We start from the raw sequence: 16,937 nt of genomic DNA on the forward strand, positions 1-16,937 counted from the left end.
CTGTAATCTAATAACTATATGTAATGATACTAGAGTACTAACTACTTGTAGTAGTTGTAATTGTAATTAGTAGTAATTGACGAAGTAATTGTAATCTAATAACTATATGTAATGATACTAGAGTACTAACTACTTGTAGTAGTTGTAATTGTAATTAGTAGTAATTGACGAAGTAATTGTAATGTAATAACTATATGTAATGATACTAGAATACTAACTACTTGTAGTAGTTGTAATTGTAATTAGTAGTAATTGACGAAGTAAAAGCAATCTAATAACCATATATAATGATACTAGAATACTAACTACTTGTAGTGTTTGTAGAGTATTAGTTTCTTGCAGTTGTTGTAGAGTATTAGACTGTAGAGTAACAATTACTGACGTAGTTAATGTAATGTCTGAACATCCCTAAATATCTGATAAGTTCAACTAATCAGAGATAAACAATAAATGTTCCTCTAAACTAGGCCTCTGGTGATACTGAAATAATCTAGTTAAACGTACCATTAAGCTTCTTAATTTCCCCGAAAGGGGGCTGAAAGCCGCCTGGAGGAGTCACCTGTTTTAACCACTCACCCGACCATACAGTAGCGCATTGTCTGTCAGTCAGACAGTAGACACTAAAATGACATTACATAAGGGATGCTTAACGTTGCAATTTATACTGTCGTGAAGTCAGTAAAACGTCCGCGTGCCGTGAATCACGAGAGAGAAGAATTATGCACTCTGTAGGCTACAACACTGCATGACATATGAACTTGAAAACCAAGAAATAAAAATATTTGTTATTCTTAATTTTTGTTTTTATTTACTCTTGAAACAGAATACTTTCGGGGACCCTGCGGAAGAACATTTAGTTTACAATTATGAGTTGGTACAGGCTTACTATGTATACGGAAGTGAGGTATCGTCTTTCAGTCAAAATATAGATAATACACTAAGTCAGCCCCAGAAGCAAAAAGATTAAGATAATTCAACTTAATATCCACAACACCAGTTTCAATCTATAAGGATGATTCTAAAAGTGTAAACTGGAAGTTGAGTTACTGCAGCTTGATATAAACAGGAAGCAAGGCGGAGTGATATCTCTGATCACACTTATAACAGACGTGTGGCGGAGCGATATCTCTGACCACACTTATAACAGACGTGTGGCGGAGCGATATCTTTGATCACACTAATAACGGACGTGTGGCGGAACGATATATTTGATCACACTTATAACAGACGTGTGGCGGAGCGATATATTTGATCACACTAATAACAGACGTGTGACGGAGCGATATATTTGATCACACTAATAACGGACGTGTGGCGGAACGATATTTTTTATCACACTTATAACAGACGTATGGCGGAGCGATATATTTGATCACACTAATAACAGACGTGCTGAGATCACTCTAATTGTCTCTTGTGGACTTAACCTGAAAGAATATCGTAGGTATATTTTTGAAGTTACCCTTATAATGTACCCCTTACAGCCTTGAAAAAAGTAACACAGTGAGAAACCTAAGAATATTTAAAATCCTAACATGATAATTGGGAGATGCAGCTTTACACAACCAGATTATTTTATTACTCGATGGAAACCTTTTCATTATAAATTGGATTTTCACGTGATCTTTTGTAGTTTTTCCACGAGCTATAGGTGGCATCAGTTATTCAGCTATGAACATGTGCTGCAGGTGAAGCCTATTTAACCACTCTTCTTTCGTGTACATTTCTGGAAATAATTAAATGTTTACAATTAGACAATACGTAATCTCTAGTTAATCAGTTTATAAGGATAACTATGTTGTCTCGTGCACACTGAACATTGGTTCCCTTGATAACCTTTATGAAGACGAAAAGCACAGAAGTCTATTGGAGTTCCAAATGGATACTTGATGTGGTAACTGTCATTCACGAAATGGGTTTTTATTTCAAGTCGCACCTTTTTTTAACATAGCATATATATCTCAGACATAATAATATATCTTGTATCTCGGACAAGAGTGTATTAACTACAGCCTCGTTCTGATGGTCTTTCAAGGTTTCACAGCTAACACGCGCGTAATCTGCGCACACACATAAAACTTTGGTAGAAGTGAAAATCACGACCAGAAATAAGTTGTGTGTGATTGGATCACATCACAGAAGCCTCTCAAAGTACCTCAGTAATATATCTTGCTAATATGTAAGTCTCGTGTTATCTCGTTGTACGAATCCAGCCCTATAAGCGTTTTTTACCGCCTCACACAAAACTATAGTTCTAAATGTAAACTCCGGGACGGCATGTTACGTATCTCTGATCCTCATGGACTTGATTCGATATCTGATCAAGCGAAAAACACCTATTCTATTTCCGAAAAGTCCCGAAGTTCGTCAGGTTGGCACCAAGGACTTGGGACAGTCGGTAATGGAAAATAGCTCCAAACGAAAACAACATCGAGGCTCGTGCTACTCCTTTACTTCCATTTTCACCGGCGCCACGCTGGTGTCCACCGTGGCGGCGACGGCATGCCTGTCCATCGCGCTCCTCACAAATCACTGGGAGACCGTGACTTTCGTACGGGATCAGGTAGAACGTGTCGCTAATAGCAGTCAACATAGTTTAAGATGGGTGAGCAAACGACTGGCCCGCGTCGACACGTCCGAAGATGGCGTCTCTAAAATCGTTAAAGGGGTCTCCTCCTCGGTCTACAGTCAACAAAAGATGAACAATAGTACCGGTGATCTGATCTTTCTCATCACTCTTTACGGCGGGGTGAATGCCATATGTACTGACATAAGTGGTAAATGAAAAGTTTTTTTTTTCTCTAATTTAGTTTACCTTACAGTTAAATGTTATTTTATATTTAATTCGTCTTTTCCAAGCTTTGAAATTCTTTACCTAAAATTGGCTATACAGTTTGTCTCTGTGTGTGTAACTAGAAACTTCTTCTGAACTAATGTTATACACAAAGCTGAATATCATTATTTACAAGAGTAAGGTTATTGCAGAAATAATAATAAACTATTTTTGATTTTTAATTGCTGAAATTATGGTCCAGGCTGTCTTTGTAGACTTGTCTATGATAGAACGTAATTAAATAAAGATGAATTAAACAGTTATTGAAAACGATAGCAGTGCACTACGGAGAATTGAAATACTACAGAGCATGTAATATTTTAAACTTGTTTTTACAGTGTAATTATTCTACTGTGAACAACTTGTGGTAAAAATAACACAGCCTGTGTTCTGTTGAGCATAATTCTGGTGTCTGATTGGTTCAACGTTAAGTTCAGTTGTGGGCTAACAAAATAGAACATAAATGTGTTGAATGAAGAAGAGCCTTTTTTATGCAATATACGTAAACATAATAATACTAATAAATTAGAGCATTTCATTAGAATATACGTAAACATAACAATATTAATAAATTAGAGCATTTCATTACAATATACGTAAACATAACAATATTAATAAATTAGAGCATTTCATTACAATATGCGTAAACATAACAATATTAATAAATTAGAGCATTTCATTACAATATACGTAAACATAACAATATTATTAAATTAGAGCATTTCATTATAATATACGTAAACATAACAATATTAATAAATTAGAGCATTTCATTAGAACATACGTAAACATAACAATACTAATAAATTAGAGCATTTCATTAGAACATACGTAAACATAACAATACTAATAAATTAGAGCATTTCATTACAATATGCGTAAACATAACAATATTAATAAATTAGAGCATTTCATTACAATATACGTAAACATAACAATATTATTAAATTAGAGCATTTCATTATAATATACGTAAACATAACAATATTAATAAATTAGAGCATTTCATTAGAACATACGTAAACATAACAATATTAATAAATTAGAGCATTTCATTAGAACATACGTAAACATAACAATACTAATAAATTAGAGCATTTCATTACACAAAAGTCAAGTACTGTATATAAAACAACACTTTAAAAACCACCCTATAGTAAGGATGATTCGTTTCCACCACGTGCTGATCCGAGTGGTTCCATCTGTTCAAAACTGAGGCAGGTAAAATTTGGGCCGGTGATACATAAATAATGCTTGTTTCTGGCGTTGTAAGTTCGCAGACATACCGCTGTGTCAATAGGGGGCGCGACGGAGTATAATTGTGTATAGTACAGAGTATTTTGTGGTATAGTATCCTGCTATTACTGATGCAAATAATCACAATATATATAAAAAAACTCTAAACTTTCACATGTCACACTTCACAATCTTACTACGTTTTTGAATGAAGAAGCAATTTGATTAATAACATATTAATTAATTAATTAATAACATATTAATTCTTATTTATTTGAATTCTAGCACAGAACCCTCTAAACAGAATTGTATACCAAAACGATTTTATTTGAGTTTCTTGACGACCCCCTAGGGACTATTGGTTAAGTTTACACCAAAAAAAAACGTAATAAACACGTATTTTGGCAAAAACTAATACTTGGATTATTCGCATGTATTTATATTTTGTTAATGTTCCAGTTTATAATTACATGCTCATTCCCTGCTTTATAGAGATGATGTATCAAGTGGTTGATTCTGAAGGTTTACTGTAATGCTAAAGCCAGTACAGTCTCCATGATATGTAATCTGTGTAATTTGTATTTAGATCATTCACTGTAAGATTTTTTTGGAATTTTGTTTCTTCTCGTCAAACTCTTACAGTAACTAGGCTTGCTAAATTTATTAAAGACGTTCTAATTTTGGAGCCTCACAATGTCGTTACAGTCTATGTCGCCACGTCTGATCGTGCTCCGTCTGACAGGTGTGCATCTTTAAAATAACTGTAAACCGTTAGTTCCTACTACAAAAGACTTCGTTAGGCTGTCACGTCAAATGCACAACATTACTCCCTTCATGCTTTCCATAAACCATCTAGTGTACGAGAACAGCGTTTTCGCAGAAGGCAAACCTCGGGCTCGTTTGTGATTTCTTTTCTTCCTTCTACTGCATTTTCGAGCATACTGGCCAATCATTTAAAGCACAGCTCACAGAACTATACCCCACAGTGTAATATAACTTTTAAGATCGATGGGGAGGGTCTAACTTCTTCCGCGGGTATACTAGTTTGTGTAAGTGTGTGTGTGTGTGTGTCAATCAAACTGTCTATTTTTTGGCACGGTAGAAATCTGTACTGCCAGTAATTTTACAGCAGGTGTGCAATCTGGGAAATACTTTGTATATTTCAGAAACGAGGGATCTTATTTCACTTCGGTTGATCTCTGCGCCATCTAGCTGGAAAGGTTTATCAAGCATCATTTTGAAGTTTCTATTACTTGAACTCTAAAAATGATAACGGAAAATGAAAATTAGCATATTGGTTAAATAACTACGAGTTTAAATATTCGAAGTAGGACAATGATTACTGGAGCTGATAAGTTTCTAATTAGATTACTCGACTTAGATAATGAGATTAAAAGGAATTTTAGTTGTTGAGTCATAAACATATATATATAAATATAATGTAAATAATCACTCATTTTAGCTCAATAATCACTCATTTATAGTATCATATTCGTGCTTGTTGAAGACTTAGAATAATTAGTTCTGAAAATGTTTACAGTAAAAGAACACCCATTTGAAATATTTTACGATATATAAACTGAGAATGGTTTATTAGTAGCAAAACTTTACATCAAACTATATGTATATTTGTGTCTTCGCAATATTAATTGATCTTAAATATATATATATCTGTTAGTCTTTATAGTTTCAAAAAAAACCTGTAGGGTTAAAATATTTGGTTAATAACATTAAAAAAGTTAAGTTAAATCTTAGGATTTCCGACAAATAAACTTTGATGAGGACAGCGCCATCTGTCGGAAGTAGTAACATTTAATCCTATACTTTTAATGTGATTTTATCTGTTATCATTAACTTCTGGTGAAATCCAGCTACCAACATAAATCAGGACTAAATATGAACCCAGTAATGAGTATGGGTAATTAGTATACCATTATTACTTGTAATGCTTGATTATAATGCTATTTTATATGCGATACAGAACATTTAATATTACGGTCTAAAAACGCATTTGAAAACGTTGTTCTAAACACCTTTGATTTGATATTCGCGATGAATTGGTCAAGGAGAATGTAAAAATAAATGTGAGCATTTCAGTGTGATTTGTGTCTCTAATACTAGGCCTATTGAGTTGATTGCTTCGCCAGTTTCCGGTGTTTAAAATCGTAACATTAAATGCTTTGCACTGTATATAAAATAATATTTTGAATAAAGTTTTGTCCTGGAATAGAAACGGAAAGAGTGAACATAAAGATATTTTCAAGGAACCTGCTCAGACGTATCAAATGTAGTAATTGTACCACATTTAGTTATATTGGTTATACTGGTCATGGATAACTGCTTCTTGATTTTATGAGAGACTTATGGTCCTAAAACGACACACTTTCTGTCTGGCCTTCAAAGCAAAGATACCCAGTCTAACTCAAGAGTTTTATGATCGCCTAACATTTACCAAGCTTCATATTAAATATACCATACGCTGCTTCTAGACTCAAAATGGCTTCACTGTGATATTTGTCGCTAATATTAGGCCCGTTGGCTTCCTTGCTTCGTCAGCTTTCAGCGTTTATAACCATAACATCAAGACAAATTAAATATGCGAGACCAGAACTTTCTTTGAACCATGTTTGTTAATCTTTTCATCATACGACTGACACAGCTTCCCTAAGAACCACGTGTAAAACAAAAAAAACCCGGTTTCTAGCATTGTAAGTCCGCAGACATGCCGCTGTGCCACTGGGGAGCTTCTCTCTAGCCTTTCACTGTTAAATCAGGGACTACTAATGCAGATAGCCCTCGAGTAGCTTTGCCCGAAATTCAAAACCAAAACCAAACTAACAATCTTCCCCTATCAAATAAAACAAAACACACAAAATGTATGTACAAGTATTGTACAGAACATGATTTTGTTGTCACTCCTGACAAAGTCACTTTATCAACAAGAGAATAGAGGAGTGTTCACATTATCACAGAAATACAACGGTTCTTCTGACGGTTTAGACACGACATGCCATTGACGTTTATATTAACACATTTCTTGTTTTCTCTCGTGTATTTCACGAGATGTTTCCCGTATTTTTTTGACAAGTTGTTCCTTCCCGATACCCGTGATGGGCAGAGCACAGATAACCCTTGTGTAGTTTTGTGCCTAATTAAAAAAACAAACAAACTAACTAAAGAGAAAGCAGTTAGTCAACGCCACCAACCGTCAACTCTGGGGTTATTCTTTTATCAACGAATAAATAGCACAGATAACCATCGTGTAGCTTTGCGCGAAATTCAAACCAAACCATTAAAACAAACAAAATATAGCACCTAATATAAAATGTTTTTTTCTTTTGTTTTTCTTTGTTGTAATAGATCGAAGTTACTAAATGAAGGAAAACGTATCAAAGCAAAATCTGACATCAAGTAAAACTTACAAGTTCACTTGAATCATTACAACACACAGTGAATATCATTTTACCTGTGAAGGTTAAAACTAATGAAGCGTATTTTGAACCTATTATTTATTGTTTAGAACGACATCCAATGACACTTAGAGATTAATATCACAACAATTGTCTACTAAATGTTTGATAATTTAAAAAAAAAGAACTTTTTTTATAGCAGTGTTTCTTTTTTTCCTATGGGCTTGTTACTAAGGGTGATAAATTTCATGATATGTAAGTGTATAAAGCGTATTGAAAACCAGGTAGAAAGAGTTTACTGATAGTGATCTTTGTCTAAAGACATTCATATTATCACTAGCCACGACCCGCTAAACATTTGCCAGTGGTTTTCATGCCCTTCGCTTGAATTTTCCTTATTCTATCATTTTCACGCACGTTATTTAAGCTACGTTTTTTTTCTTGTTTTTTGTTGTTGTTGTTGTTGGCATTATGTATTAGATCATTAAATCCTGATCTATTTAGAAAAAAAATAAATACGCGGTTAGACAAACAAACTCCCGTAGACGTAACTTTATTAAATAAAACTACATGTACGTAACGTTATTTAATAAAACTACACGTAAAGTAAACAATAAAGGATAGCCATGTGTACACAGTATGAAACAGTTATTATCGTTTAGTGTATGACACGGTTTTACGGGTTGAAACAAAGAAACTTACGAAAACAAAATAGATTGTAAAGAAAAAAAGTAGCTAAAAGGTGTTTATAGCAGTCGATGAAAAGAACCAAACCTAAATTATTGCAAAGTAAAGTGAATATATAGCTATGATGAAGGTAAAGACATGGAACCAGAAGATGACACGTCAAAATAAGAGAGAGCATATAGAAACAGAAGATGATACATCAAAATAAGAGAGAACATATAGAAACAGAAGATGTTTCATCAAAATAAGAGAGAACACATGAAAACAGAAGATGACACGTCAAAATAAGAGAGAACATATAGAAACAGAAGATGATACATCAAAATAAGAGAGAACACATGAAAACAGAAGATGACACGTCAAAATAAGAGAAAACAGATGGAAACAGAAGATGACACGTCAAGATAAGAGAGAACACACGAAAACAGAAGATAAGACATCAAGATAAGAGAGAACACATGAAATCAGAAGATGACAGATCAGAACAAAAGAGGACACACGAAAACAAAAGTTGGCTCGTCAAAGTAAAAGATGGCAAGTGAAAACAGAGGATGACACGTGAGAGAACAAGCTAGTAGCCTAATTAATTTTCTGTTACAATATACAGTTACCTGATCAGGTCATTCCAACATAAAGTGCATAGATTGGTAGGTGGTTTTAATCTGAGTATAACCGAGTTCAATACAGAAACTGAAATAAGATAATAGCGATAATTATAACGTTCTTTAGCCTAGTGCTGAAAGGTTAATTTTATTACATTTTGATAGGACTTAAAAACATCCATGATCTTCACTGATAGCTTTACCCAATACTGATATTTAACTGACACAAGGAACAAGTACAAAACTAGCTACACAATGGGCTATCTGTGCTCTGCCCACCACGGGTATCGAAACCCGGTTTCTAGCGTTGTAAGTCCGCAGACCTATCGCTGTATCACTGGGAGGCCAGTACAAAAGAGTATTTCCCGTTTAGCTATTTTGAAGCCCTGTTAGAAACTAGTTTTTTTTAGAAACTAGCATAAAATACTAGCGTTTCACTGCGGGATTCGATACCCTACTTCTCTGAATCACAGAGGCCCCAGTGTATCGACCAAGTTCCTCCGTTATCCCCGATTACTGATACAGATGTCCAAAGAAGCTCTTATCCAAAAACAAATTTTCCTGGAACACCCGCCCGTGGAACCTGTGTACGTTTGCTAAGTTTATGGTTAGGAGCAGAGTCTCAAACCTGGTGCCCTCGAGACCCTGAAGGGCCAGAAACACAATTTATGATGCTTGATTCGGGTTCAGAGACCCTGAAAGTCTACTATTTGACCCACTACTATGCCTAGGTGAATTTTCGGGGGTGTTTTAACATCCCTTGTTACTCACTTGGTAAGGAGGATAGCTATTTAGACAAGGACAACCCCCAGGTCACCTCGAGTCCACCTGCCCAAAACTGGTCCCGAAAACTGTGGGAGGAGTTCGCAATTAAACAAATAAATTTATAAAAAAAAAACTTCATTTGTTAGTATAGGAGACTAAAAAACCTTTCTAAATCTTTACTCTAGAAACACAGTTTTTTTTCCAACGTGATAAGCTACTGAAGTTAGACTGTCTTTTTTATATTACCCCCCACTAATACTGGAATACACACACAAGTAGCAAGATAGGGGAAAAGACATAATAAGTTGAATGGAGAAGTGCTCACACTTCAAATCGTTACCACGATAAGTGTCATGGGCAGGTGGTTAGGGAGCTCGACTAGCAACCTGCGGGTCGCGGGTTCGAATCCCCGTCCCACCAAACTTGCTCGCCCTTTCAGCCGTGGGGGCGTTATAATGTGACGTTCAAGCCCACTATTCGTTGGTAAAAGAGTAGACCAAGAGTTGGCGGTGGGTGGTGATGACTAGCTGCCTTCCCTCTAGTCTTACACTGCTAAATTAGGGACGGCTAGCGCAGATAACCCTCGTGTAGCTTTGCGCGAAACTAAAAAAAACAACAACAAACAAACGATAATTGTACTATAAAAATATTTATATTATCATTTTGTAAATGGGCTAGTGTATAACACTCCACTCATTGATTAAAGTAGCCCAAGCATTGGCGGTGAGTACTGTTGACTATCTGCCTTCTCTCTAGTCTATCAGTTTAAATTTAGAGACGGCTATACGCAGATGACCCTTGTGTAGCTTTGCTGGTAGTTCTGAAACGAACAAACCAGTTAAGTAAAGACAGTTTAGAGGAATTGCAGAGATAATTAATCATGGTAATGTCACCTTACAGATAAATCATATACCTTTCGGGGGCTCTTAAGTGTGAGAGCTTAGAACGCTAAAGATCGAGTTTGAATACCGGCGATATGCAGAATACAAATAGCCCATTGTGTAGCGTTGCGCTAAACAGCAGTCTGTCTGTCTGTATGGGCCTGTCATGACATGGTGGTTAGAGTGCTCGAATCCCCGTCAAACCAAACATGCTCGCTCTTCCAGCAGTGGGGACGTTATAATATGACTGTCAATCACACTATTCGTTGGCAAAAGATTAGCCCACGAGTTGGCGTTGACTAGCTGCCTTCCATTTAATCTATTACTCCTAAATTAGCGACGGCTAGTGCAGATAGCCCTCGTGTAGCTTTCCGCGAAATTCACAACAAACCAAACTGGGTTTGTTAGTTTTAGAGCAGAACTACATTGAGCTTTCTGCCGTATCCACCACGGAGAATCGAACCCCGGATTTTAGCGTTGCAAGTCCGTAGATTTATCTCTGTCCCACTGGAGGACAACAACAAACAGAGAAATTATATTAACAATTATGAATGTATATACGTCTATAGAAGATTATAATGAGCATTTCAAAATAGTTTGCATTACACTTACCAGCTTAGAAAAAAGTTAATATTGTATTGCTATTACAAAAATAGCACAGCATGCATTATTTATTTATTATCTTTTAAGCGGCATGCTAAATCAGAAATATTATTTAAATTATTTAAACAAACCATTTTCACCTCCGTAAATTATCAAGAACAATTGTTGATTTTAAAGAAGTTTTCAGAACATTACGTACAGAGATTGAATACGTTATATTAAAACGAGTTTTGAAGCCTCACCACGTCGTTACTGTCCATGTCGCCACGTTCACCAATCATCTATTTTTTAATCTAACGACTATGCATATATACAATTGTTCTTCAGAGTAACTTACATTGCAAAAGACTCAAGTGCAAGGTTGTCATGTCCAAAGCACACCACTCCTCTCTTCTTGCCATCTAATGTACGATGACGAAGTTTTCCTCGCGCCCGTTTTCACTATCCGAAAACCATAGGGGCTGAGTCCGGCGTCCTAATCAGAATGTCTTTATACGGAATAACATGAATTACCGTTTCATTCTTGAGGTGTGACTGAAAACTTTATCTTGTCCCGTTTCATTCTTGAGGTGTGACTGAAAACTTTATCTTGTCCCGTTTCATTCTTGAGGTGTGACTGAAAACTTTATCTTGGTGAAATCATTCCCTGGACTATCCTAAGTTAATCCAAGTTAACACAACATTTTCCTTGCCACAGCCGGGTTAAGGCTGGTTGTAGATCTCTTCCTGGATAATCTTGGATCCTAAGTTAATCCAAGTTAACACAACATTTTCCTTGCCACAGCCGGGTTAAGGCTGGTTGTAGATCTCTTCCTGGATAATCTTGGATCCTAAGTTAATCCAAGTTATTATATTTTCCAATATCAATAATTACATGGGTTATCCCCGATCTGTAGGTTCTAAATCCCCGATCTCAACGGGTCTTTATGATCCGAGTGTACGAATATTTTGAATCAGAATATGATGTTACATACCCTTCCAAAAAGCGATCAATTTTCGATGATATAATACTATCAGTGAAGCTCCAGAGGATGTCAAAATATAGTTCTGATACAGGCCACTACTCTATATCGACTATGCTTATAAGGTGCCTCGATTCTTGTTTTGTTTTTTGAATTTCGCGCAAAGCTACACGGGGGCTATCTGCGCTAGCCGTCCCTAATTTAGCAGTGTAAGACTAGAGGGAAGGCAGCTAGTCATCACCACCTACCGCCAACTCTTGGGCTATTCTTTTACTAACGAATAGTGGGATTGATCGCCACATTATAACGCCCCCACGCATGTTTGGTGTGACGGGGATTCGAACCTGCGACCCGCAGATTACCCGCAGAGTCAAGCGCCCTAACCACCTGGCCATGCCCGTCATGTGACTTGATGATCTGAATATTCCGAACTGTTTTAATATAACATACTTAACCCTCTGTAATACGCTCTGGTTTCTACATTTTAATCTTAATTTCTATACATAATATTGCATGATAATTCGTAAGCATCTCACAAGGACCTCTATGAACTTGCTGGATTCAGTATATATATTATTAAAAACACTTGGGCATGATTTATATAATTGGAGTAAAATTTATCCTAATAGGATAGTAGTAGCCATGTAACCACGCGAGCTTAGATCCATCCGCTATAGGCTTAACGTTACACCTTCTTGATTAGGTAAGACAGTTTATAATTTGGTCGATGTTTTTATTCCTAGGCAGCTAAATTCATTAACAAAAACAAATTCAAGAAGAAAATTTTGTTTCAAAACAAAATTCAAATAACTGAGCGTTTAACAAGCCATGAAAAACATACATGGATCTAGTTTAAAAAAAATGAACAAGTAGCTAAACGTAAGATTCTTACAAACAACGAAAGTGTGAACAATCACTCTTATACCAGTAGATAGAAGAAGCCTGTGGGGAAAAATCAATTTCACGTTGCTTAGCAACGTTTTGTTGCCCTAGAATACCTGGTACAGCTCGCCTTTTTTTTTTTTTTGACGTTCGTAGCTTTTCGGACAACCAAGAAATGGCAAAACTCATAAATATATGGACATAAGGCTACACCAGCTATAAACCGACACAGATAAATGAATATATCACTCTATTATGCAATACCTATGCTTGTGCGTAAAGCAAACTTACAAAGAAAAGTGCCTTTGATTTTTTTACTGCCAAAATGGTGAAGGATTTTTGCGGTCACAAAAATCGAATATCAATAGAAATAGTTCAACATTTTCGACCGTACAAAGTTTAAGATGATTTTCGTGTAAAGAATAACATTACGTTTGGTTTTATTAAAGTCCTTGTGTTCTTTCTTGAGTTGGAGGTACTAAAAGAAAATGTGGTGACACTACAGATAGTCAATACGTATATGTTTCAATTAGTTTAGTTATAGTTTAGCATATTAATAAGGAAATGGAGCAATAGAATGACAGGGAGATGGAGCAATAGAATAATAGTGAGATGGAATAATAGAGTAACATGGAGATGGAGCAATGGAGTAACAGGGAGATGGAATAATAGAGTAGCATGGAGATGGAGCAATAGAGTAACAGTGAGATGGAATAATAGAGTAGCATGGAGATGGAGCAATAGAGTAACAGTGAGATGGAATAATAGAGTAACATGGAGATGGAGCAATAGAGTAACAGTGAGATGGAATAATAGAGTAACATGGAGATGGAGCAATAGAGTAACAGTGAGATGGAGCAATAGAATAACAGTGAGATGGAATAATAGAGTAACATGGAGATGGAGCAATAGAGTAACATGAGATGGAATAATAGAGTAACATGGAGATGGAGCAATAGAGTAACAGTGAGATGGAATAATAGAGTAGCATGGAGATGGAGCAATAGAGTAACAGTGAGATGGAATAATAGAATAACATGGAGATGGAGCAATATAATAATAAGAAGATGGAGGAATAGACTAACAGTGAGATGGAGCAATAGCAAAGAATAGAAGAAACTCAAAATACGATCACAAATATCTTATACAGACAATTTGTAGAAATGTACATGGTGTCCCAGAAGTGGGGACCCAAAGGAATGAAAATGCAAAGAAAAAACTTATTTAATATTCAAATTACAAACCATTAACAGCCATGCATATATCAATTCTTGGTATACTGTGCCATCAGGGTATTTTCTTTCCTGAAATATGTACAACTGACATTATATATTTGTTTGGTGAACGTTAAGAACATAACGTCTATTTTTTCCCTATAGGTCCAGATTTCTAGGACATCGTGTATAATGTTGTTTAATATTTATTGGAAAGATAAGCGATTGACCTAAACTGAAAATAAACGTCTATCATTTTATGGAAAGGGAATCCGTGTGACATTCGAGGCAGTATACGTACTAATTCTATCTTCCTTCTATTCATATTTACTGATTTAATATAGCAATAAGTTTCTCGGACCCCATAAAATATGTGAAAAAAAATCACATATAACGAATTAAAAAAAAATCTACTCAATATTAACGACTTACCACAGTACTCCTCGTATTAGACACCTATGACGATAGCTTTGTTTGTTTGAAGTTAAGCAAAAAGCTACGCAATGGGATATCTGTGCTCTGCCCACCACAGGTATCGAAACCCGGATTCTAGAGTTGTAAGTCCGCTGACTTACCGCTATGCTACTGGGGGGGGGGGGCATGACGATAGAAGACACTTTTGAAATTCTCAAGACAAGTATCTGAAATGTTAGTTTACAATTTATTGTAATGTATGAATTAATTAGTGAAATATTAAGCCTGATTTTACATGTATGCTCCTAATCACTTAAGGGCTAAAGTAACATGGGAATAAAAGCAATGTATTATAGTGTGAACGGTCTTCTATAATGTCCCTGTACTAATTATCTTTCATCCTACCTTTTGTAACAATGGCTTGAGCAAGTTCACATCATTAAAAACTTGGCCTCTATGCAACCTTCCACTTGGAACCAACCACTCAGGATGCAGCTTCCTTAGGTTGTTTCCACCCTTCCACTTGGGACCAACCACTCAGGATGCAGCTTCCTTAGGTTGTTTCCACCCTTCCAATTGGAACCAACCACTCAGGATGCAGCTTCTTTAGGCTGTTTCAACCCTTACAATTGGAACCAACCACTCAGGATGCAGCTTCTTTAGACTGGCTTCACCCTTACAATTAGAACCAACCACTCAGGATACAGCTTCTTTAGACTGTCTTCACCCTTACAATTAGAACTAACCACTCAGGATGCATCTTCTTTAGACTGTCTTCACATTGATCTTGATGGAAAAATAATGATCCTTAAAGAAACTAGATCACCTTTCATTGTTGTTCCTTAGTTCGCATGCTATGGTCATTTAACCAGCCACTCTGACATAATGTTCCAGTTGATTGTGCTGGCGTCTTAATGTTCATGGTTCATGATGTGTTAACTCTGTTTTTCTGTTTCGTTTGACATAGCAGCTCAATGTTCAGTAGTCCTGAACATATGATAATCGTTTTGGTTTTCCTACCATTTTTGCTCTTTGTATTTGAGGTTCTACCAGTTGCAGTCACTGTTAACATCACTTTATGGACTTTTGTCCTTAACACATCACTAGTAGGTACTACCTTCATTACAGATGCAACAGCCAGTTTTATATTTAATGGCGTCCTTATTTCAAAAAGTGTTGATTTCTTACTATTACTAGAACATGTGACATCTGGAATGGAAGTGTGGAAGGGATGATTGTTCTTTATACACACATAAGCTCACCTTCTAAGTCTATATAAAAACCTTCAAACCTTATGCCAAACCCAAATAGACAAATCCCGACCACTAGGAAGTGACTGTATCTTTGTTCGACCACTAACATCTGAAAATCTCATTTACGCGTGTTCTGCGTGTAATTCACAAGCTCAAATAAACTGTCATTCACCTGTAATTAGTACAAGTTCATATTATTTCTTTCTGCAAAACATCTGCCTATATATCACTTCCCACGAAATTAAATTAGCCCTAGAAAATGATATATCAACTCACATTCTCGATGTCCCCAGAACTGGAAGAATTACTTTTACTGACGAAGTAGTGGCAAACTCATCAGATCAAATAATTCAACGTGGCTGTTTTTTCGAATACTTACCGAACTTTTGAAAACCACATCCTTCATTCCACTCCAGAACATCATACCTCCCTCAAATACAGATCAACCAAAACCTAAGCCTAACTGCAGAACAAAAAACATTCGAACTCCAGCTAAAAAGTGTGATGTAAAACCCACAACAGAAACTTCTACATCCGACCATCAACTGCAAACAACCCCCAAAACAAGCTTTCTTCTTATGATCATAGTTAAGAAATAACATTCTTGATCATCTTTCCGAAGGAAGTAGTTAAAGAAATCCCATGAATTTAAATAAAAATAACTATAACAGTAGAAAATGTTGATAACTTGTAAAAGAAATAGCATATTGTGATACAAATCCACGTGTTTACATGCTTAAAACTAAAGAAACATTTTAAACAAATTCAGAGGATAAAAAGAAACAGTTACAGTTTATCTGATTTTATCATCAAAGTTAGGCCTATTGGTTTTTCATGTTTCGCCAGCTTTTGGTGTTTAAACCGTAAAAAATAATAAAAAGCTATTGTTTTATAACATTGTTGTTCTTTTGTTGGCGGATTCTTGTATATTATATGATGAAAATAAGTCAATCTCAATATTTAGTAACTCAATATATAGGATAGATAATACAGATCCAAAAACGTAAACACTCTGATTGATTCACTAGACGACAACTCTCTATATTCTTTAACCCGTATTTATAATCTAATCCTTGCTACTGATATTTCGCAAAGTATCCGGTTCATTTATATTCCCAAATGTTTTAGAACTATACACCTGGAAAAAAGTTAAGCACCCCCAAATATTTTTCAGGATTGCTTATTGAAAATAAGG

At 35.7% G+C, this 16,937-nt stretch overlaps 1 protein-coding gene across 1 annotated transcript in view; it reads left to right on the forward strand.

Annotated features, from left to right (window-relative positions):
• The first annotated feature begins 2,310 nt into the window (after positions 1-2,310).
• The window catches only part of LOC111087338, a 20,516-nt gene continuing 5,889 nt past the window's right edge, over positions 2,311-16,937 (forward strand). Inside the window, exon 1 of the mRNA XM_022393639.1 lies at positions 2,311-2,777. Coding sequence (XP_022249347.1) covers positions 2,402-2,777 — 376 coding nt within the window. The 5' untranslated portion in view covers positions 2,311-2,401. The remainder of the gene's footprint in view (positions 2,778-16,937) is intronic.

This window comes from Limulus polyphemus, unplaced genomic scaffold (assembly GCF_000517525.1).
Source record: "Limulus polyphemus unplaced genomic scaffold, Limulus_polyphemus-2.1.2 Scaffold2030, whole genome shotgun sequence".
In the NCBI taxonomy this organism is placed as follows: domain Eukaryota; kingdom Metazoa; phylum Arthropoda; class Merostomata; order Xiphosura; family Limulidae; genus Limulus; species Limulus polyphemus.